General features: G+C 43.3%; 2 protein-coding genes across 14 annotated transcripts in view; one reads left to right on the top strand and one right to left on the bottom strand.

Moving 5' to 3' along the window:
- Positions 1-9,592, top strand: part of CSE1L (chromosome segregation 1 like) — a 64,739-nt gene extending 55,147 nt beyond the window's left edge. The window contains exons 17-25 of the mRNA XM_066235356.1: positions 483-580; positions 1,633-1,783; positions 1,924-2,132; positions 2,410-2,507; positions 2,606-2,691; positions 3,428-3,509; positions 4,789-4,935; positions 6,133-6,364; positions 7,746-9,592. Of these exons, the coding sequence (XP_066091453.1) occupies positions 483-580; positions 1,633-1,783; positions 1,924-2,132; positions 2,410-2,507; positions 2,606-2,691; positions 3,428-3,509; positions 4,789-4,935; positions 6,133-6,364; positions 7,746-7,835 (1,193 nt within the window). The 3' untranslated portion in view covers positions 7,836-9,592. The remainder of the gene's footprint in view (positions 1-482; positions 581-1,632; positions 1,784-1,923; positions 2,133-2,409; positions 2,508-2,605; positions 2,692-3,427; positions 3,510-4,788; positions 4,936-6,132; positions 6,365-7,745) is intronic.
- A 3,916-nt stretch (positions 9,593-13,508) lies between these two features.
- Positions 13,509-22,289, bottom strand: part of STAU1 (staufen double-stranded RNA binding protein 1) — a 61,270-nt gene continuing 52,489 nt past the window's right edge. For 12 of the 13 annotated variants that reach the window (XM_066234182.1, XM_066234179.1, XM_066234180.1 and 9 more), the window contains 7 exons: positions 20,521-20,667; positions 19,204-19,279; positions 18,668-18,987; positions 17,680-17,802; positions 16,378-16,463; positions 15,287-15,440; positions 13,509-15,045 (listed from right to left, as the gene is read on the bottom strand). In XM_066234182.1, coding sequence (XP_066090279.1) covers positions 15,326-15,440; positions 16,378-16,463; positions 17,680-17,802; positions 18,668-18,987; positions 19,204-19,279; positions 20,521-20,667 — 867 coding nt within the window. In that variant the 3' untranslated portion in view covers positions 13,509-15,045; positions 15,287-15,325. The remainder of the gene's footprint in view (positions 15,046-15,286; positions 15,441-16,377; positions 16,464-17,679; positions 17,803-18,667; positions 18,988-19,203; positions 19,280-20,520; positions 20,668-22,289) is intronic. The other variant, XM_066234171.1, reaches the window with a different exon arrangement.

The raw sequence follows: 22,289 nt of genomic DNA, 5'->3' as shown, positions 1-22,289 counted from the left end.
TTGTGCAAAATATATTATCTTTCATGCCAAATGTTTTTAGGCATCTTTTAATGAACAATATTTTTGCAGTATGAACCCTCCATAGCTTTATATATGTATTTTTGGATTATTCTTAGGCTCCTAATTTCTTTTTAGGGCAGATGGGCCCTCTTTCCGTTTCTGGTAGGCTGCAATCAGGTTTCCTACTGCTTCCTCTCCTCTTTGTCCCTTAATCACTTCATTATTTTTGTATTGTCCTTTTTAAATTCTTTAAGCCTCATGCCCTCTAGAAATACTTGGTATTTCCCAGCTAACTTTTGTTTGACAGTCCCAGGCCTAATTTTAAAAGGAAGGGAAATTTAGATTTTAAATGTAGAGAGCTATCTGGGGGTTAATGGTCTTAAGTTTTCAGTTGATGAATCAGTGGGCTTCCCCCCCCCCCATAATTACTGATTTGGTCTGAAGTTTAAACTACTTGTTTCTGTTGTTTTTGTATTTTACAGCTATCATGAGAAGTTTTTCCCTCCTTCAAGAAGCCATAATCCCTTACATCCCTACTCTCATCACTCAGCTTACACAGAAGCTATTAGCTGTTAGTAAGGTAACAACCATTTCTGAAAGTACAGTTGCTTTAACTTAGGCTTTAAACTGAGCGTCAGGGTTCCCTGGCAATAAGTCAGACTCAGGGAAAGGTCTTAATTGTTCTTGACCCAACAGTTGATGGACGTGTCTGAAAGTGTGGGGCTAACATTAGATTGGAGAGATGGCAGCACTCACCTTTCAGTGTAGGCTTAGAAACTTAAAAATGTTTTTATTCTCATTAAAAAAGTAACAAGTTCATTAAAGAAAGTTGAGAAAGTAGAGACCTTCTGAAATGATATTAGGAAAGTAGGCTTTGTACCAAAAGTAGTCTATGAACACAAAAGACTATTTAAATATTCTGAGTTTTAGAAAATAAAATCAGTTTAAGGCTGACAAAATTCCTTTTGGGTCTTATTTCTAATAACTCTGTGGAAAGGAAATAATTCATAGGAAGTATTAGAGGGATTTTGGAGAACAGTAATTATTTTCCACCGAGGTCTGGGTAAGGGTCTGCGACTGCTTTGGGCCTTGGGGAATGGTGAGGAGAAGCAGGGTCCCACCCATCATGTGTCCCTATTCCCCTGCCCCTTACACGCTCATCTCCTGAGTTCATCAGCTTCGTGTAGTAGCTTCCTTCCAGGAAAAGGATTATCACTGTTGAGACAGACAGCAAAGCCCACAGAGGTTCAGGTTTGTCTGTAGGTCCCATGCAAGGCTAGTGACAGAGCCAGGACTTAGTGTCCCTGCTCGTTTCTTGTACCACTATTAACAGTGATGGCTGTGGGAGTGTATGGGTTGAAGACAAGTTCCTACAGAACGGGCAGGTAAGGCTTGTATTGTCAGCTCCCTGTGACTGGGAAACATTTTTAGTAGACTTTTTGCTCATTAAAAAAAAAATTTTTTTTTAATATATGTTGGCTTTTTATCATAATTGGTGCTTTTTCTTAATACTGATTTTTTAAAAGATGGCATCTCTTTTAATGTATTTTAGAAAGAGTTGTTTTATTCTAAATGACATTTAATATAGTCACTTGGATAATTAGAGTAATAAACCTTTTTTAAAAATTTCAGAACCCAAGCAAACCTCACTTTAATCACTACATGTTTGAAGCAATATGTTTATCAATAAGAATAACTTGCAAAGCCAACCCCGCTGCTGTTGTAAATTTTGAAGAGGCTTTGTTTCTGGTGTTTACTGAAATTTTACAAAATGATGTACAAGGTAAGTTAAAGGGCGTTTTCTTCCTAATCAAATAAAATTATTAAAGTGGTTATAAAATGCAGTCTTCCTAACAGATGCAAACCTTTTGTGTCAGAGCCATTGATTTAGTAGCTAACAGCTGTTTATACTTTCCTCAACAGAGTTTATTCCATATGTCTTTCAAGTGATGTCTTTGCTTCTGGAAACACACAAAAATGATATCCCATCTTCCTATATGGCCTTATTTCCTCATCTCCTTCAGCCAGTGCTCTGGGAAAGAACAGGAAACATCCCAGCTCTAGTGAGGCTTCTCCAAGCGTTCCTAGAACGTGGTTCAAACACAATAGCAAGTGCTGCAGCTGACAAAATCGTGAGTCAATTTATTTTGATGTAACTATAAGGAGAAGTAATTAGTAGGCTATAGTAATGTATATCCTTTAGTTTTATCTCCATGGTAGAAAATAAGAACCCAATAAGGGCTTGTGACGGTGGGATTATTTTTCTGTACACATCAGAAATAAGAACTAAAGTAGAAATGCTAATTAGATTATTACAGCATATACTCTTTTCAAGATATTGACTGTTTAACTTTTGAAATAATTAATCTTTGCCTCTTTAACCTGATTATTTGATCTTTTCTGTTGTAGCCTGGTTTATTAGGTGTTTTCCAAAAGCTCATTGCATCCAAAGCAAATGACCACCAAGGTTTTTATCTTCTGAACAGTATAATCGAGCACATGCCTCCGTGAGTATGAGTATCTCAGCTTGTACATTAGTCAGGGGTTCTCTTAGGTACTCAGAAAAATGTTGAATTTTTATTTTTCCCTTTATTCAATTCTTTAGTGAGTCAGTTGACCAATACAGGAAGCAAATCTTCATTCTACTTTTCCAAAGACTTCAAAATTCCAAAACAACAAAGTTCATCAAGAGTAAGTAAAATCATTTGGATGTTCCTGCAGAAATAATAAAGGAAAGTAGCTAAAATCCTTAAGGTGTTATGGTTACCTAGAAAAAAATACTTGGAAGATGTTTGTATTCCTCAGACACCAAACCAGTTTCAAATATATTGTGTTCCAAAGATTAGTTTTTAAGTTTACATACCAAATTTTTTTTTAACAGAGACAGAGAGAGTCAGAGGGATAGACAGGGACAGACAGACAGGAACGGAGAGAGATGAGAAGCATCAATCATTAGTTTTTCATTGCGCATTGCGACACCTTAATTGTTCATTGATTGCTTTCTCATACGTGCCTTGACCGCGGGCCTTCAGCAGACCGAGTAACCCCTTGCTCAAGCCAGCGACCTTGGGTCCAAGCTGGTGAGCTTTTGCTCAAACCAGACGAGCCCACGCTCAAGCTGGTGACCTCGGGGTCTCGAACCTGGGTCTTCCGCATCTCAGTCTGACGCTCTATCCACTGCGCCACCACCCGGTCAGGTGATACCAAAATATTTTTAATAGAAATATAAATCAGAGACTGCATGTAGACTTTGTACTGTAAAGGTAGAAATTCTTAAGTTAAAATTGTATTAAAAGGCATTTGATGCTAAAGTTAGTCATTAGGTGTTTGTTTTTTTAATGATGACAGGTATTTCATCTGGCAGATTTTAAATAATTTGTTTTGTGCAGTGAGACCTCTGTTGTTAATCTGCATCTCCTTTCAACAGGTTTCTTAGTCTTTATTAATTTGTATTGCATAAAATATGGCGCACTGGCATTACAAGAAATATTTGATGGTATACAACCAAAGTAAGTTTGTTTTTATTATTTACTTTTTTCTTTTTTAAGATTTTTACGGGGTGGGAGGAGTGGGGCAAGAAGTATCAACTCATAGTTGCTTCACGTTAGTTGTCACTGATTGTCATATGTCCTTTGACCAGGCAAGCCCAAGGTTTGTAATGGGCAGCCTCATCATTCCAGGTTGATGCTTATCCACTGGACCACCACAGGCCAGGCTATTTTATTTTTAAAAGCAAAAATTAGAATTTTTTTTTAAATCAACGTCTCTGTTTTATAGATGATTTCATAGTTCTTGGTGCAGTGATAGTATCTTTGTGGCTTTCAAAATATTCTTGGGGTGTTGCATCATAAAGAAGGAAATCCCTGTAAACGTTTCCTTAACCCCCTGTTACTCCCCACTCTGGCACTCTCCACAGCCAGTGTTCTTTGTGATGTTAGATGGTTGGTGGTGTTTTCAGGAGTCTGCCTTTGTTAACAGTGTGATTTTTCAAATGAGAGAAGTTTGGATCAATAAAACTGCTCAGTGTATATGCAAAGAATGTAGTTAGGTGGCATTCCCCATTAATAGAGAAAGGAAAACTAGAAGGAAATGAGGATGGAGAAAAAAAAACAACTCATGTTTATCTGTAGTGAAAGGGAAAAAATTCCAGATTGAATAAAATGTAAGAAATGAACCAGAAGAGCAGCAGTGCCAGCAAACAGGCTTTCTAGCAGTAGAGACTGTGAGGAAGCCAGCAGCTGACACACTGCTAGGTGTGCCCAAGTTGGAATGATCTATAGAGCATTAAATGTCCATTCTCTGATACCCACGTCCAAGGACTTATTAATGTAAAAACTGAGACATTTGCATCATTTAGAATCATGAAAAACTTGTTCACAACAACACAGAATTTTTTTTTCCTATAACCATTAACATTTACATAGTTTATAGGTTATGGCGGTGTAGAAGGTCGGGAAGTTTATAATCCAAAAATGTTACAACTAATTATTGGTGGGTGGTGGGTGATTCTTTTTTCTTCTGAGTTTCTTGAGTTATTTTTTTAAATAACAAGACTGAAAAATGTAAAGATTGAGCATAGGCTTTAGTATTCACAAAATGTGATAGGGTCCAGGTTTGATGTTTGTCGTATCTAAATATCTTACATTCAGTGCAGCCTTGTTATTTTGTATTTTCTATATTCATAAAAGGAGTCATTTAGCATAAATTAACATCTAATAAGCATTTAACTTTAATTATAGTAGTAGTCTAATTTAATATTGACTGAGTTTATTTTGTCTTGGTTAACAGAATGTTTGGAATGGTTTTGGAAAAAATCATTATTCCCGAAATTCAAAAAGTATCTGGAAATGTAGAGAAAAAGATTTGTGCAGTGGGCATAACCAAATTATTAACAGAATGTCCCCCTATGATGGACACTGAGTATACCAAGCTATGGCAAGTACCCATTCTAAAGTTCTTGGAAATTAATACATCCTCCTATGGCTACAAAATCAACCAAGCTTACTCGCTAGAGGGCCAGGAGAATGGAGTTGTGATTTCAGCTTCTCCACTAGCAACCATCAAGTGGATCGTCCTGGGCTTAAGATGATCTTGTTTCCTGACTCTTAATACTTTTTATTGGGGGAGGGGGACAGGGGAAGCAATCATAGGTCCCTTGAAAGTCTGGTAAAAGTCCCTGTTCTCTTTAAAACTGTTTTATGGTAAGTGCTCAAGTAAACTGGCTTCAGTTTTTTTGTTGGTTTTTTTTTTTTTTTGTATTTTTCTGAAGCTGGAAACGGGGAGAGACAGTCAGACAGATTCCCGCATGCGCCCGACCGGGATCCACCCGGCACGCCCACCAGGGGCGATGCTCTGCCCACCAGGGGCGATGCTCTGCCCCTCCGGGGCGTCGCTCTGCCACTACCAGAGCCACTCTAGCGCCTGGGGCAGAGGCCAAGGAGCCATCCCCAGCGCCCGGGCCATCTTTGCTCCAATGGAGCCTTGGCTGCGGGAGGGGAAGAGAGAGACAGAGAGGAAGGAGGGGGTGGGGTGGAGAAGCAAATGGGCGCTTCTCCTATGTGCCCTGGCCGGGAATCGAACCCGGGTCCCCCGCACGCCAGGCCGACGCTCTACCGCTGAGCCAACTGGCCAGGGCTGGCTTCAGTTTTAAGAGAAACTGAACAGGCCAAGACAAGATCTTACATGCTGTGCTCAATGTCCAGCAGACCTAAGCTGACCTCTTGCCTCTCCTTTTCTTATGGTTTCAGACAGCCCTTCCATAAAGTGATGTGACATCTTGAGGCTTATTTCTTCTACCTTATAGCATCGAACTTCCTTCATTAGCCTTGAGGCACACAGCCTTCTAACTAGCCAGGCCTGGGTCACACAGCCGGCTGAGAGCTCAGAAGAAGGAGTCATTTTCAAGAGAAATTAGGGTGCTGTGGCTGCCAAAAGAATTGAAAAATGGTTTCTGGATAGGCATAAGCACTGATGTCCTTCTTGAGTTCAATGGTCCTTTATTACTCTTGAGACTGTGGGTCTATAATTCGTGTTTCTAAGGAATTGCTGTTCATTCTTTAAAACTTCAATGTACTAAAAAATAAAATAAAACTTCAAAGTACTAACCTTTTATGTTGCTTTCTTCCAATCCAGGACTCCTTTACTGCAGTCTCTGATTGGCCTTTTTGAATTACCTGAAGATGATTCCATTCCTGATGAAGAACATTTTATTGACATAGAAGACACACCAGGATACCAGACTGCCTTCTCACAGTTGGCATTTGCTGGGAAAAAAGAGCATGATCCTGTAGGTCAGATGGTGGCCAACCCCAAGATTCACCTGGCACAGTCACTTCACAAATTGTCCACTGCCTGTCCAGGAAGGGTAAGTACCTTTGTGGTCAAGGAACGTTGTGATTGATGGAGACGTTTCTAGGAAGTTGAGAGGGCAGTAGTAGTTCTGGTACCTTTCGTCATCAGTATAATCAAACAACATCCCAGTGAGTTACAGTTAAGGCTTATTTTTCTTTAAAATGATGGGCCACAAAAATATTTCAAGCGAATGATTTTAGAAATAAATCAGAGATTGTCAGCCCAGGACACTGAGGGATCATAGACAAGACCACAAGGTCACTGGCTTGAGCAAGGGGTCACTGGCTGTGCTGTAGCCCCCCGGTCAAGGCACATATGAGAAAGCAATCAATGAACAACTAAGATGCCACAACTATGAATTGATGCTTCTCATCTCTCCTCCTTCCTATCTCTTCCTGTCTGTCCCTATCTATCCCTCTCTCAAAAAAAAAAAGTAAATCAGAGATAAAGCCCTTTGACTAGAAATGTATTACCCAGATTGAAATAATTCTATTAAAATGCCAGCATTTATTGATTTTATGTAACTGTAGCATATTTAAATTAAATAATAGAACATAGAATAAACCTAATAGTGGCTGTATTGTCCCATTAACCATCACCTTTTACAGAGTCTTAAGAGAAATTTATATTTTTCATTGTTTTATTACGGAAAACTTCAAAAATATATAGGAACAGTACAACATACCCTCACGTACCAACCTTCAATAATTACTATATTCTGCCAATGTTTTAAGTGTTCCTTTCTTTTCTTTGCTGGGGAATTTTAGAGCAAGCCTTAGCATGTCATTTCACCCATATGTATTTCATTATCACTAACCCATAAGAACTTTTTAAAAACACTATAATCACATTGCCTCTATTGCAGTGAACAAGAGTAATTCCTTATGTATCCACATTTTTTTTTTTACAGAGACAGAGTCAGAGAGAGGGATAGATAGGGACAGCCAGACAGGAACGGAGAGAGATGAGAAGCATCAATCATTAGTTTTTTGTTGCGACACCTTAGTTGTTCATTGATTGCTCTCTCATATGTGCCTTGACCGTGGGGCTTCAGCAGACCGAGTAACCCCTTGCTCGAGCCAGCGACCTTGGGTCCAAGCTGGTGAGCTTTGCTCAAACCAGATGAGCCCGCGCTCAAGCTGGCGACCTCCGGGTCTCGAACGTGGGTCCTTCCGCATCCCAGTCCGACGCTCTGTCCACTGCACTGCCTGGTCAGGCTGACCTATTAATTTTTGAAGACATAAAAGTAGTTGAATTACTTGGGAATGCCTTTAACAGTCATAGGTGGGGGACTGCCCTTCCCAGAGCTGTGGTGGCTCTCCTGAAGAGATGGCTTATGTGCTAGTATGGGAGGATCACCAACAGCCAGTTTGTGTGTTTCCCGACTCTTGTAGGTTCCATCAATGGTGAGCACTAGCCTCAATGCAGAAGCGCTCCAGTATCTCCAAGGGTACCTTCAGGCGGCCAGCGTGACACTGCTTTGAACTGTGATTTGGCTACTAAAGCCCAGGATGGTTTCTGAGGAAAGCTGGTAGACTTCAGAGCACAGCTGTGTAAAAACAAAGCAAGTTTTCCTTTTGAACTTGTTACAACTTCCATCTTGTAAAAAATATTAAATGTTGCTTTGCTTTTACTCTGAATCCTGAGCAAATTAGGTGGTTTGTGTGATCATAAACATGACTTTTCCAGTTTGTATCTTCAAGGGAAAAGTATTAATAATTCAGTATATGACACTGATTTGAGTTGCGCGTTTATACTGTTTGGATAATTTAAAAATTTTGACGGACACTGTGGAGACTTTTGTTACTAAATCCTTGTTTTGAGGTTGATGTCAATTTGTCTTTTTCTTGTCCTCTGTATTTTTGTCTGTTTTCTGATGCTTTTCATTTGGCAATGTAAGTAAAGAATCATTTGTGTGACTTGCCAAGATGCACACATTTCATAGTATTGTATCTGTACTCAGCAATATAAAAAGCCCTAAACTTAATGGTGCTCGAGTACTTTCATAATGAAGACTTTTATCCCCCTCCTAGTCTCCCTAAAATCCTTATTTCTAAGTAATTCACTCAGATTACTTATCTTTTTACAAAGGAACATTAATACCCTTCTTTGGGGTTGCTACGTGATAGGTGGTAAAGCAGTTGTTTAACCCTTTGAGTAGTATGGACGTTCCACATACGTCATTGTGCCTCCTGACCATCCAAAAAAAAAAAATTATTTTAAAAATATGTAAGGCAACATTACAAAAAGGCAAATATATGTTCTTCTTGTTCCATAAATTGGTTATCAAACATGATTTTAAGTTAATAAAAGTATAACTGGAACTAATTTCATTTTTATTTTATTTTTTTTAATTTTTCTGAAGCTGGAAACGGGGAGGCAGTCAGACAGACTCCCACATGCGCCCAACCGGGATCCACCTGGCACGCCCACCAGGGGGCGATGCTCTGCTCATCCGGGGCGTTGCTCTGTCGCGACCAGAGCCATTCTAGCACCTGGAGCAGAGACCAAGGAGCCATCCCCAGCGCCCAGGCCATCTTTTTGCTCCAATGGAGCCTCGGCTGCGGGAGGGGAAAAGAGAGACAGAGAGGAAAGGGGGGGGGGTGGAGAAGCAAATGGTCGCTTCTCTTGTGTGCCCTGGCCGGTAATTGAACCCGGGACTCCCGCACGGCAGGCCGACGCTCTACCACTGAGCAAACTGGCCAGGCCTAATTTCATTTTTTGAAGAAAAAAGAACTCACTCTGGGAGGTCAACGAGTATGAAAAAAAACTCACTACTCAAAAGGTTAAAAACTCCTGTGTGAAGTGATGGAAAAAAGCAGCCCTAAACTGTATGAATTCGTTGACCTATTTATGGCTTCCCTCCCTTATAAACTGGATGTGAGAAAAAAACTTGGCAATGTGAACATGAAATAAGCACTGTCCACATGAAATAAAGCCACAATTCTATAGGTCAAGGTGGGAAACAAAATGAGAGAAGCGGTTTATTTACCTTGCACAGGAAAACATCCATGTTCTTGCAGTTAAGTCAACCCTTCTGCGTATGCAGGGGAAATGCTGCTCCCAGGAACTGAGAAGACAGACATGACTTGTCTCCAATTGGGGCCACAGGGGAGAAGGGAGCTCAGCACCCACCAGGTCCTGCCACTCCCCAGACAGCCGCCTAGAATCCTAGGATGGCTGGAGAGCCGCTCCTGAGCTCCAAAGTGAAGCTGGAGCCAACCCTACAGAGAGCAAGCTCTGTTTTGACTACAGATCTCAGGCTAGAATGAGGGAAGGAGTCCCTGAGATGGTGCCTGCCGAGCACCCTAGCCAGTTAGTGAAGCTTCAAAACTTTTCTGAGGAGGACTTAACAGTCAAATGGTGAAGTAGGTATGCACACTGCTTGCCTCTTCCCATGACCACATCCAAATTACAACTAATTCTAGAACCACCACAAGACTAGATGAACAAGTCCTCTTACTATGGTGATAAATAGGAAATAAGGACAAGGCTGGTTGGTAGGAGGGACAGAGACCCAGAATGGGAAGGCCCCACCCTCATGTGTGATGATGAAGAATCAGGGAGAGTCTTTTGGCTGTGGATGGAGTCCCCCCAGAGGAGTGAGGGTTGCCAGCCCCACACCAGTCCCCTCAGCCTGGGACAGCAACTCAGAAAGCTCCAGGGGCCTAAGAGGAGGAACTGAATTGACTAGCTTCAGGGAAAAGGCTAGAGGGTCAGGACAGCTCCTCCCAGGGACCAAAGCAAAGGCAGCACCAATCTGAGCTCTCCATTAAACTAACACTAATCTCTAATTCACATCACCTGTGTCTCCCTGGCACCCCACCCAACCCATGTGCCCAAGTCATTCCCAGCAACTTTTCCACTCTTCCTCCATGGGTGCTGTGGAATTTACTGAAATCTCTCAAAAGGCCACAAACCCCAAACAAGGAGCAGCTAGCTTCATGTACCCTAAACCTCTAGCTAAGCAGTCCCAAGCCTGGCACAGGGCAGCCAGTCTCAACTTGCAGGGTAACTCGCATTAGGTGGCACCAAGTCTTAGAAGAGTGGCAGCCAGCCTCGGTTTGTAGCATAGCCTCTCCCAGGAGCCTCCAAGCCCAGCAGCAGGGTGACCAACTACAGATCACTTTATAGCTCCCACCACCACACAGTCCCAAACCAGGCACAGACAGCTGATCTTGGCCTACACTGGAGCTCCTCTTAAGACACTTCAGATCTAACACACCTGGTGGCTAGCTTCAGACCACCTCCACAAACAACACACCCAAAGGTTGGAGTTGGCTGACAGACCACTAAAGCAAGTTCTGTCCCATGGGATCACCTCCATGTGGCAGAAGGGCCAACTCCCAGCTAATCAGCTGGAGGGTCAGCCCTACCACTAACAAGAAAACAGCAATCAAGGCTCAACTGCAACAGGATGGTGCACACAAGGCCACTGAAGCACCAGGCTCAGGTGGCCAGGGATACTGGTGGCTCTGAGCCTCACAAGACATCTGCTACATAGGCCATTCTATCAAGACTGGGAGATGTAGCAGATCTACCAAACACAGAAATGAACATATGAAGTCAGCTACAATGAGATGAAGCATGTCCCAAATGAAAGAATAGAACAAAGTCAACACAGCAATATGGATGCTCAACGAACTTAAGGGTAAAAGAGGTGAGCTTGGTGAAAGCAAAGAGAAATCAAAAAACAAGAACCAGTCAGAAATGAATACATTAGAGGGAATCAAGCAGAGGACCAAGTCAGCAATCTGGAAGACAAGGCGGCAGAAAACACCCAGTCGGAACAACAGGAAAAGAAAAACAAAGGGACCTCTGGGACATCAAGCACAAATACATGATTAACAGGGCAGATATTTTTGAAGTCTGAAGTGACACTAGGATTCTGACAGAGCCTTACTCCAAAGTAGAAGCAACTGCCCACTAATTCATCCAATCTCAGCAATGTCAAAGGTCAGAGAAGACGACACCCACCCCACCCCGCAATTGCTGCTTCTACTGTAGCCTAAGGAAACAGGGACATTCCTAAAGGCTGAAGGTTGCTGCAGCTGGGGAGGAGCTGGCAGACAGATCCTGCCTGCACCCTGCCAAGCTCCAGGTGCTCAGAGCACACCTCACAGCCCAGCTTTGTGTTCAATACACCATTGCATGTGCAAGGCACACTTCCAAAACTTGCACGGTTTACTTTTAAATTAAAAAATCACTGCCTCAACAGACCTTGGAATCCAGGCCAAGGCATATGTCACTGGCCATTTGTCCTGCAAAGCCACACATATTAGCTCAGCGAGCTGTGGAAAAAAACCTAGAATCAGAAGTGACAGATCTAAGACTTTAAAAAACAAAAAACCCAGCTGGAGGGAAATTGTCTTCACTCATTAACATCTCCCTGCGCTAAGAGGAACGACAATGTCAGCACACCACTATGAGGGGATAGCATCCCAAGCTTGTCTATTTTAAGGACCACAAGGAGCCTCTGCCTTCGAGGGTCAATGCTCTACAAATCTTAAGACCAAGTCTTACTGTGGCTGACTCAGAGCCTTTAATTTTAGACCTACCTCTTAGGTGCCTTCCTGTCTGCTTTTCTGCCTACATTCTTTTTTTTTTTTTTTTTTTTTTTTTTTTTGTATTTTTCTGAAGCTGGAAATGGGGAGAGACAGTCAGGCAGACTCACATGCGCCCGACCAGGATCCACCCGGCACGCCCACCAGGGGGCGACGCTCTGCCCCTCCAGGACGTCGCTCTGTGGCCACCAGAGCCACTCTAGTGCCTGGGGCAGAGGCCAAGGAGCCATCCCCAGCGCCCGGGCCATCTTTGCTCCAATGGAGCCTTGGCTGTGGGAGGGGAAGAGAGAGAGAGAGGAAGGAGGGGGGGGCGTGGAGAAGCAAATGGGCGCTTCTCCTATGTGCCCTGGCCGGGAATCGAACCCGGGTCCCCCGCACGCCAGGCCGACGCTCTACCACTGAGCCAACCGGCCAGGGCCTGCCTACATTCTAAAAACCAGGACTGCATACATAGTCCCATGGACAGAAGTACCTAGACGGGGCGCAAAGTTTCTTGCAACTCTTAAAGAGAGATCACATTGGAATAAAATGTAGTGCAAACTCTCCATTCCCAGAGAGCTCTTTCAAAGCCCATGGAGACAGGTAAAAGGTACTGCAGAATGAGTGAGCCCTTAGCAGATGGCAGTGACAGGGCCTGTTCACAGGCAAGGCTGGTTTGAAAGTTTACAATCAGAACATTCAAGAGTGTCCCATCTGGACATCTTTCCAAAGCAACTTTCTGCTGGAGTGCTGTCAATGAGGGCCAAGTGCAAACAGCCACTAGTAGTTCTGAGTTACTTCTAAGTGTTCTGTCACCAGTATGCATACTGAGAGGCGAGGCAATGCACCCTTCACAGGCACCTAAGAACACAGGGCAGGCACGGTAGATGGCAAGGGGAGGAGGTGGTTGGCAAGGCTGGGAGACTGGCTAGTCTCCATGTTGGAGAAAGTACTAAGAACAGAACAGGAAGGTTGTGGGGAACCTGGAGTTGCTGGAGGAATCAGTATAAATGCATGGCTTTATTTAAACTTATATAAATACATGTGTGTACATTAATAGACATACTTCCTGTCTGCTCAGAGGGCCCAGAACCACCTCAGAAGCATGAATGCTCTGAGCAACCAGATCTTGGCTTCTATAGCTATCTGTCACTAAAGCAGACAGTGCTCCCTGAAGAAATGGCTGAGTCTAGGACTGGGGAAGGGAAATGTAGTTTCCCATCACTGCTTCTGTGCCTGCAGTGTTGAGTCCCCACTGCCCCCAGCATCTCCCCATACTCTGAAAGCTTTCCTTGTGGCAGTCCAATCCAAAGGCTGGTTGTATAGGGAACAGCTTTTCCGAGCATTTCTGAAATTAAGAGAGAAACCCCCCAACCCCCTCCTCAGCCAGTCCAGAAAGCAATGCCTCACCTTTACTCCTCTGAGTGTGAGCACACAGGAGGAAGTGAAGAGACTGTCTTGGTGTCAGAGGTCACCTCCAGGTCATTTCTTCCGCTAACAAGGTCAGGTTCAATGAGAGGCATCTCCCTCCCCTTGGTGCCCCCCACGCCATGCTTCTGTGCCCTCACTCACATCTTCCCTGACTTCTTTAGTTACTGCTCAACAGGACCAAAATACTCATTAGTAGCTGTTTATTGATCAATGGTTGATATAAAGTTACTTCAGATATTCAGAATTTTTCCCAAATAGAATCACAAGCATTACAAAGTTTTTTTTCCTTAAAAAAAAAAAGGATTGGGAACAGGTTGGGGGGGGACGGGACCCAACCTAGCAGTAGTGGCATCTGAGAATAAATTAACAAAAAAAATTTAGTATTACCATTTATTGGTGACAAACACTACGTTTTACTTACATTCCATGGGGAGAAAAAATTCCAGCATAAACAATGAATCGAAGCAGTACTTGCAAAGCTACCGTGCTTTCCGTCTGGACCATGTGCAAGACCTTAGCGCACACACTTCTGTGCACAGTAACACAACATCAAAAGCAACACAATTTTAGAGATCAACATAGGTCATTCCTTTCAGCCCTACATGGAGATGTAATTAACAGTGTGAAGCACTCGGGAAAACCGATCTGCAGTTTACATGTACTACATGGAGTTCACACCCTGTAGTGTAGTGAAAGCTATGTGCCCTCAAGAGCCATATGTCTATACACACAATTTTAATAACTTTTCAAACAAAAACCAGTTCATTTAGGTACTGTTGCATTAACAAAAATGAAATAGAAAAGAAGCCAAATGATTGTTTAAAGTTTAAAATTCTCAAATTGTCCAATTTATACAACTGTGGGAGACTTCATCAAAGTTTTTGAGAAGTCCAAGGGCTGTTTCAGCTAAACCAGAGGGCACACAATTTGCATCACTGAAATGATCCTGGGTTAGTCCAATAAAATAATGTATAAGCACATACTCATGAATTTAATCTTTGCCGGTTAGATTACTGATAAAGTCAGTCTCAGAAAAGTTTCTAAACTGTGCTATGTAACTAGATACAATTGAGAAACTCAAAATTTATATAGTGTCATTTCAATCAAAAGAAAATAATGAAACTAAGAATATGTGTCTCTTTTGGAAGAGAAAGCAGTGGTGATGGGTGGTACCACGGGAGGTGGTGGGCCATAGCACGCTAGAAAGGTTAGCTTGCGCTGAGTAGGAAGCGTCTGATTTTTCTCTGGTGCTTTCAGCTCTGGGCCAGCTGTTCTAAGGCCTCTCTCCGGCATGGGCGTCCAGGATTTGTCCCAAAGTGTTCGAGTGAGCCAGTCTGAGAAGGGGTCATGCTTTCTGCTTTGTTTCTTCTTTCACACAGCAAAAAATATGAACAAAAAAATAAAACCCCAAACCAAGCACTGAGGTGTCCAGGGCATGGACCTGCTGGTTTCCCAACTGAGCCAGGGCTTGGCAGGCCCCGCCGCCCCAAGGCAGCAGCTGGCCACGTGGGACAAGCCGTAGCACACGGGCACACAGCCCCAGCTGCCTCCTTGCGTTCCTGCCTTCCACCACTGCTGTCTCCATTCTTCACCCACCACGTCTCTCGGCCCACTGGAGGTATCAGAAATTCCAAATTTTCAAAGCAGTTTCAGTATTTTCAGTATATGTTGGGGATTTTATAATGGTTCATGGCCAGAAGGGGTTCAGCACCTCCCACACCTTTAAGGAAAAAAAAAAATGAAAATGACACTAGCTTTTTTTTTTTTTTTTTTTAGCTTTGAAATTTAAGAGAATCGGACCCATGTTAAAAAGAGATTCGCAGCCACTCAAAAGCCCAAAAGCACAGGCCCCAGATTATAACTGGATTACAGTCAAGTGTTCACAGGATATACCATCAACTGAAAAAAGCAAGGAGGAGAATGTATTCACAGTATTGTAGTTCCTCATGTATAAGACGTACCTTTTCCTGAAAAATTGGGGTCTAACAACAGGGTGCGTCTCATACAGTGGTTGTAGTTTTGTTGTTTTTTACTTGCATTTCCTGCTTTTTTGCACCTGTTTTTGTGCTCATCATTGAAGACACTGATTCGTCATCAGACACAGATGAGGACAAGCTAATGGATGGGAGTTTTGACAGTGATGAGGAGTTGTATGAATTTTATGATGAATAAAACTTGAGTTCAATAACTTTATGTAATACTTTTTTTATCCCCAAATTTTGGGCCCTAAAATTGAGGTGAGTCTTATACATGGGAAAATATGGTATGTTATCTTTGGGGGAGAAAGGAAGAAGTATATGATTATATTCACATAAAGAAAAATGAAGTATCTAAACATAAGAAACTAAAAAAATGTGATCTCTGGGTAGAGGGCGGGGAGAATGAGATGGATGGGGGTGGCACGGGGGCAAGATTTATCATAGCATACCTTTTAAAATAATTTTGAATTCAGAATCATGTGAATATAGTAACTATTCAAAATTAAATTAAAAAAATAATAAATAAGTGGGGGCCCTGGCCGGTTGGCTCAGTGGTAGAACGTCAACCTGGCATGTGGAAGTCCCGGGTTCGATTCCCAGCCTAGTCACACAGGAGAAGCGCCCATCTGCTTCTCCACCCCTCCCCTTCTCCTTCCTCTCTGTCTCTCTCTTCCCCTCCTGCAGCCAAGGCTCCACTGGAGCAAAGTTGGCCTGGGTGCTGAGGATGGCTCCATGGCCTCTGCCTCAAGCACTAGAATGGCTCCGTTTGTAACGGAGCAACGCCCAGATGGGCAGAGCATCACCCCCTGGTGGGCATGCTGGGTGGATCCCAGTCAGTTGCATGCAGGAGTCTGTCTGCTTCCCCACTTCTCACTTCAGAAAAATACAAAAATAATAAAATAAATAAATACATAAATAAATAGGGAGTGGAGTTCCCTGCCCCAAACTTGGCAAGCTTTCCAGGGAACAGGACAGGAAGTGACTGCGGCACTGTTTCACTACAGGGGTGCACAGTTTGTATTTAATGCAAAGAAGAAAGAGAACAGCCTTTCCATGTAAATTAGCTCACTCACACAGACATTGGTCCATTTCCTGTTCTTGGTATCTCTGTACTTTGTTGGTCCAACTCAGACAGCAACTTTAAAATGTTCAGTGCAGCCTAGCAGGGAATAAAAAAAGTCAGACCATAGCCATGCTCAGGACCACAGCATAAGACACTGATTAGGGAGGGAAAAGTCTCCTATTGCCCAACAGAGCAGGTGATCCCACTAAATAACCCTCTTCTATAATGTCTGAATTTTTAATTTAAAATAAAAATATAAAGTATCTAAGGTTACATCATTAAACCACCTGTTAATTGTATTATATATAATATTTTCTTCCAGTATTTTTAACCCTGTGGTAACTGGACTGTACATACTTTATATCCTGCTTTTTAAAAAAATCATCTTTTCTTGTTAGATTACATTATCTTTGGAGACATTAATATGATGAATGCATTATAATCCATCAGGTGAATGTGCTGAAGTTTATGTAGATTCATCAATTCCTTTTCAGCTTCAGTATTTCTTACAACAAAAATTTCATCTGAATAGAAAACCAAAGTAAGCAGCTTTCTACAGCTGCCAGAACTTGGGCCTGCAAGTCCTGCTTCTGGTGGGAGGTGAACCGAATATGTTATCTAGAGGAGGAGTTCCAGGACTCAAGGTCGGCAAGGGATGGGTTGACTAAAACTGGTAAATTCTCATAAAAAGAATGTAAAATCAATCCAGTGAACTTAGAAGTCTTCAAAAATATGAAATCTAGCCCTGGCCAGATAGAGTGTCACCCCAAAACACAGAGGTTGTGGGTACAATCCCTAGTCAGGGCACATACAGGAATAGGTAAATTGTTCCTCTCTCTCTAAAAATCAATTTAAAAATAAAAAATTAAGAGCCTGACCAGGAGGTGGCGCAGTGGATAGAGCACTGGCCTGGGACACAGAGAACCCAGGTTCAAAACCTTGAGGCTGCCAGCTTGGGCACGAGATCGCTGGCTCGAGTGTGGGATCACAGATATGACCTCATGGTCACTGGCTTAAGCCCAAAGGACACTGGCTTGAGCAGGGGTCACTCGCTCTGCTGTAGCCCCCTCCCCCCAGTCAAGGCACATATGAGAAAGCAATCAATGAACAACTAAGGTGCCACAACTATGAGTTGATGCTTCTCATCTCTCTCCATTCCTATCTGTCCCTCCCTCCCTTGCAAAAAAATTTTAAAAATAAAAATAAAATCCATAAAACAATTAACCGTCTGAAGTCTGCAGGAGACCTCTCCCCCTATCTTCCTGAGGCCAGCAACAGGCTAGAACCAGCCCCACTGTGTGGGAGAACATACCATATCATGACAAGACTCCAAATCCTTTCCAATACCGTGGCTGATCAGTGGTGGCTGAGAGGAGCAATTGATAAGAGACACAAATTCATTCTTGTTGTTTTTGGGGAAGTCTTTGTATTCAACCTAAAGGGGAAAAGAAAACTGAGGCAAGCGTAGGCAAGCAGTGAATATGAATGGGGTAATGGGGATGTTGCTCTGAGCCCAGCGAAGGAAATGACACCTCTCTCTCTGGTCTTGGCCTGACACAGGGACACTAACTTCTGCTCAATCAGCCCAAAAGGCTGTCAGGGGCGCAGTGGATAGAGCGTCAATCTGGGATACTGAGGTCCCAAATTCAAGACCACAGGATTGCTGGCTTGATGCGGGCTAATCTGACTTGAGCACACCAGCTTGAGTGAGGGGTTGCCAATTTGAGCATGGTATGTATCATTGACATGATCCCATGGTCGCTGGTTTGAGCCCAAAATCACTGGTCACTGACTTGGCTTGTGCCCCCCAGTCAAGGCACATACGAGAAGCAATCAATGAACAACTCAAGCAATGCAACTAGGAGATGATGCTTCTCATCTCTTTCCCTTCCTGTCTCTCTCTCTCCCCCTCTCCCTCAGTAAACAAACAAGAAAACCCACCCTGGTCTAAAATAAGCCATGTCCTTTCCAACCAGGTGAGCACTATGAGTCTGTCCTCACTGAGATCTATCTAAATCTGTAACTACCACTAGGATCAGAGGTTTTAGTACTACTAAGGTTGGCTTGGATATTTAAAATTTTATTACCAAAGGTCAAGAATTTTCTCTTATCATACAGTCTTATAACACTTTCCACACCTCCCTACCCTTCCTCAGAACAACCCTTCTACCATGCTAGCCCCTCATCCCCCTAGACAAAGAACTTAATTTAAAGAACAAAGTGCACAGTTTGGGTTTTCTGAAAGAAACCTAGATGACTGCACTGAGGTACAGACCACACAGCTCAGGCCGAGCAGTTACCTGAAATCCCTGGACTCTGGAAAGATAGTCCAACTGCTCAGAGGGTCTTGTGAGAGGTCCATGGGGTACGTGGCCTGAAGAGATGTTATTCTTTAAAATGGTCTCAGCTGTGGGCGAGGTGCCCCCATACAACAATTCACGGGCTATCATGGCAGTTACCGTGGCCTTGGCAGGATTCGGAGCTGCCCGGGTAAAATCTTTGGTGTGATGTCCTTGACTGACTCCTACAGCCTGGGCAACCTCGGGCACCATGGGAAGAATTCCAGCAGGCAGCTGCTGATGACTAAGATAAGGCATCCTAAACTCGTCCTCTTTATTGCCTAGGGAGGGACACATAGACTAATCAACACAAGTCCACAAGCACTGCCCGCCTGGAGAGACATTACAAAACCTCACGCCAGCCCACCCTCAGCGTACACATTAGCAAAGGCATGAAGAACTGAACACACCTTAACTCGTCCACTGGGCTAACTATTACCAGGAACAATGGAAACCCCAGAATCACATTCGATCAAGACAATGTTAACATCACTTACTAGTCCCATTTTCATCCCCACAGCCAGGTTCAAAAAAGGTTACTTTTCTTCCATCCCCTGGTTTCTTGATGGGTGTCTTAAAAAAAAAAAAAAAGGCTATGAGTATAAATCAAACCATTAAAAAATTAGTTCCTGCTGTCTGAAAAAACAGAACTCTAATTAGCATTAGACTTTGGTTTTTATACTTTTGAAATATGAGGTGGCAATCAGCAAAAGTCCTCCCAAAGCCTGACCATGGGTTTGGTTCTGCTGCCCAGCAAGCCCGAAGGCAAAGGCCCACTCTCCCCAGTGCACAGGCCCATCCATACCAGCCTGTCCCCAGAGCCTCACCGCGCATGGACTGAATGCGGAGCCTCCATGTGCACTCACAGGGAGAGAGAGGAGCATTAAACAGAAGGAGCCAGACGATACTCAATTGGTAGAGCCCAAGGTGGGGAAAGACGCTTTTAGATTCAGACTAAACATTACTTCCTGGAGCTAATAATATCCAATTAAGAGATGAGGTGACATTTCCAGAGATGACAAACTTAGGGGGAAATATTACTAGATAAAAATTTTGTCAAACACAAAGTCTCCTTTCTGAGAGGTAAGATATTGGAACGAAAAACCCAAAAGCCAAGTCCAGGATCTATGCAAATTCTCTGATGAGTGTTTGGGTCCCACTTATTAACCAGGTGACCACAGCATATGCCGTTCTCATGGCCGATGCAACCGGCAGAGGTGAATGAATCAGGCCACGGTTTTTCCCGTTTATCCTGAGAGGAGCACTCAGTGACTGGAGACATGGTCAGTCAAAGCTTTTGTTGAGGGTACTGCTTTAACAGTCTTGGGAGAAGCAAAATTTCCTATATGGGATTATCTTTAGTGTTAAATTTATAAAAAAGAAATCTCAAGTCTCAACTATGGATTTTGTCCTGATTCTAAAATCACACCATCTCAGTGTCCCAGAAAAACCAAAATCTGCTCCACACAAACAAAATCCCAAGTTCCTGAGTCTTTTATGTGGATATCATTCAAAGAGCACAAATGATGGAATCACACATTCATTCATTTCAAACCTAATTACCCAGCATCCTACTAATGGGGAGAAGCAGGCTGCCCTCCAGCAAAGCATCCTGGACCACAAAGATGCTGAAACACTAATAACTTTACCCAGAGTTATTTGTGCAACTTCCCTTCTGACCACATTATAATGGTCTGAATGGAGAAGATGAAACTTGGCCTAAAGCTTGGCCCTGGAGGTGCCAAAGTCCTCCGGGATGAGGGGAGAGGTCATCTTACAATTAAAGAGCAAAGACACAGAGCCCAAGCAGTCACCTTTTCTTCTGATTTAAGGGCTGGTTTGGTGGGCTGAGCCTGCGGGACTTTGAAACCAAGAATCTCAAGCATGTTCTCAGCTGCGTTGCGTTTGGCCACCTTCTTATTGGAGCCTGTTCCTTCTGCAGTATGGTTTCCCACCTTCACCTGCAAAAAAGAAGGAAGGGCGCATATCAGTGCTTAAACCTTAACAGTAAAGACTGGTCAGGAATTGATGTGCGGGCCAATGGACTCAGCAAAGGCCAGAAGCCAGACGCCCTCCCAGTGGTGCCTGGGAGTTGGTCTGCAGCAGCCATTATCAAGTAGTATATTATAATTAAATTACTTTTATAGACAAGCAATGAATACTTAAGATTGACCATTTCCTAATCTGACTACATTTTAGTTACCTTTGCTTTTGAAATTCTTTATACCTATTGTGTCTTTACAATGGAAATAATACGTAACTGTGCTGCTCATCTTCTCCCAACTCCGTGACCAGCTATGGAAACAGCCATGGTGGGGGTTTCAAACCACTAAAGCCTGCAAACTCTACAGAGCAAGAATTAAGTAGTTTTGCTGAATGTCTATTCTAGACTTAAGGGATAGAGAAAAGGTTAATAATAAAGATTAAGCTTTAAAGTGTGTCAAGTCTCAGTCATGACATTGTAACTAGTACAAAACACTGAGCCCTGGCCAAGTAGTTCAAATGGTAGAGCGTCGTCCCAATACGCCAAGGTTGCAGGTTCCATCCCCGGTCAGGGCACATACACGACTCAACTGATGAACATATTGTATAAATAAGTGGAACAACAAATTGATGTTTCTTTCTCTCTCTCCCCCTTTCTCTCTCTAAAATCAATTAAAAAAACAAAAAAACAAAAAGGGCCCCGGCCGGTTGGCTCAGTGGTAAAGCGTCGGCCTGGCGTGCGGAAGTCCCGGGTTGGATTCCTGACCAGGGCACACAGGAGAAGTGCCCATCTGCTTCTCCACCCCTCCCCCTCTCCTTCCTCTCTGTCCCTCTCTTCCCCTCCCGCAGCCGAGGCTCCATTGGAGCAAAGATGGCCTGGGCGCTGGGGATGGCTCCTTGGCCTCTGCCCCAGGCGCCGGAGTGGCTCTGGTCGCAACAGAGCAACGCCCCAGAGGGGCAGAGCATCACCCCCTGGTGGGCAGAGCGTCGCCCCCTGGTGGGCGTGCCGGGTGGATCCCGGTCGGGCGCATGCAGGAGTCTGTCTGACTGTCTCTCCCCGTTTCCAGCTTCAGGAAAATACAAAAAAAAAAAAAAAAAAACCCAAAAAACAAAATTCCTCCAGTGTGTGAAAATTAGCAGATTGAGCAGAGAATTACCCATATTGTTTACAAATAAGAGGAGTTCCGATATGTCTTTGTTTTACCTTCATCTCACTTGTTAATGTGAACAAAAATATCAATCAACATTCATGAAAGAACTATACTGATTGGTCAATGACATGAGCAGACTGGACAGTACAAGCATTTTTTTTTCTTTTTTTTTAATTTTTTTTACAGGGACAGAGAGAGAGTCAGAGAGAAAGACAGACAGGGACAGAGAGACAGGAACAGAGAGAGATGAAAAGCATCAATCATCAGTTTTTTGTTGCGATGCCTTAGTTCATTGATTGCTTTCTCATATGTGCCCCGACCATGGGCCTTCAGCAGACCGAGTAACCTCTTGTTTGAGCCAGCGACCTTGGGTCCAAGCTGGTGATCTTTTTGCTCAAGTCACAAGACCACGCTCAAGCTGGTGACCTCGGGGTCTCAAACCTGGGTCC

The sequence above is a fragment of the Saccopteryx bilineata genome, chromosome 6 (genome assembly GCF_036850765.1).
Source record: "Saccopteryx bilineata isolate mSacBil1 chromosome 6, mSacBil1_pri_phased_curated, whole genome shotgun sequence".
Taxonomy (NCBI): domain Eukaryota; kingdom Metazoa; phylum Chordata; class Mammalia; order Chiroptera; family Emballonuridae; genus Saccopteryx; species Saccopteryx bilineata.
The sequence above is the reverse complement of the archived record's forward strand: the minus strand, read 5'-3'. Positions and strand labels throughout refer to the sequence as shown.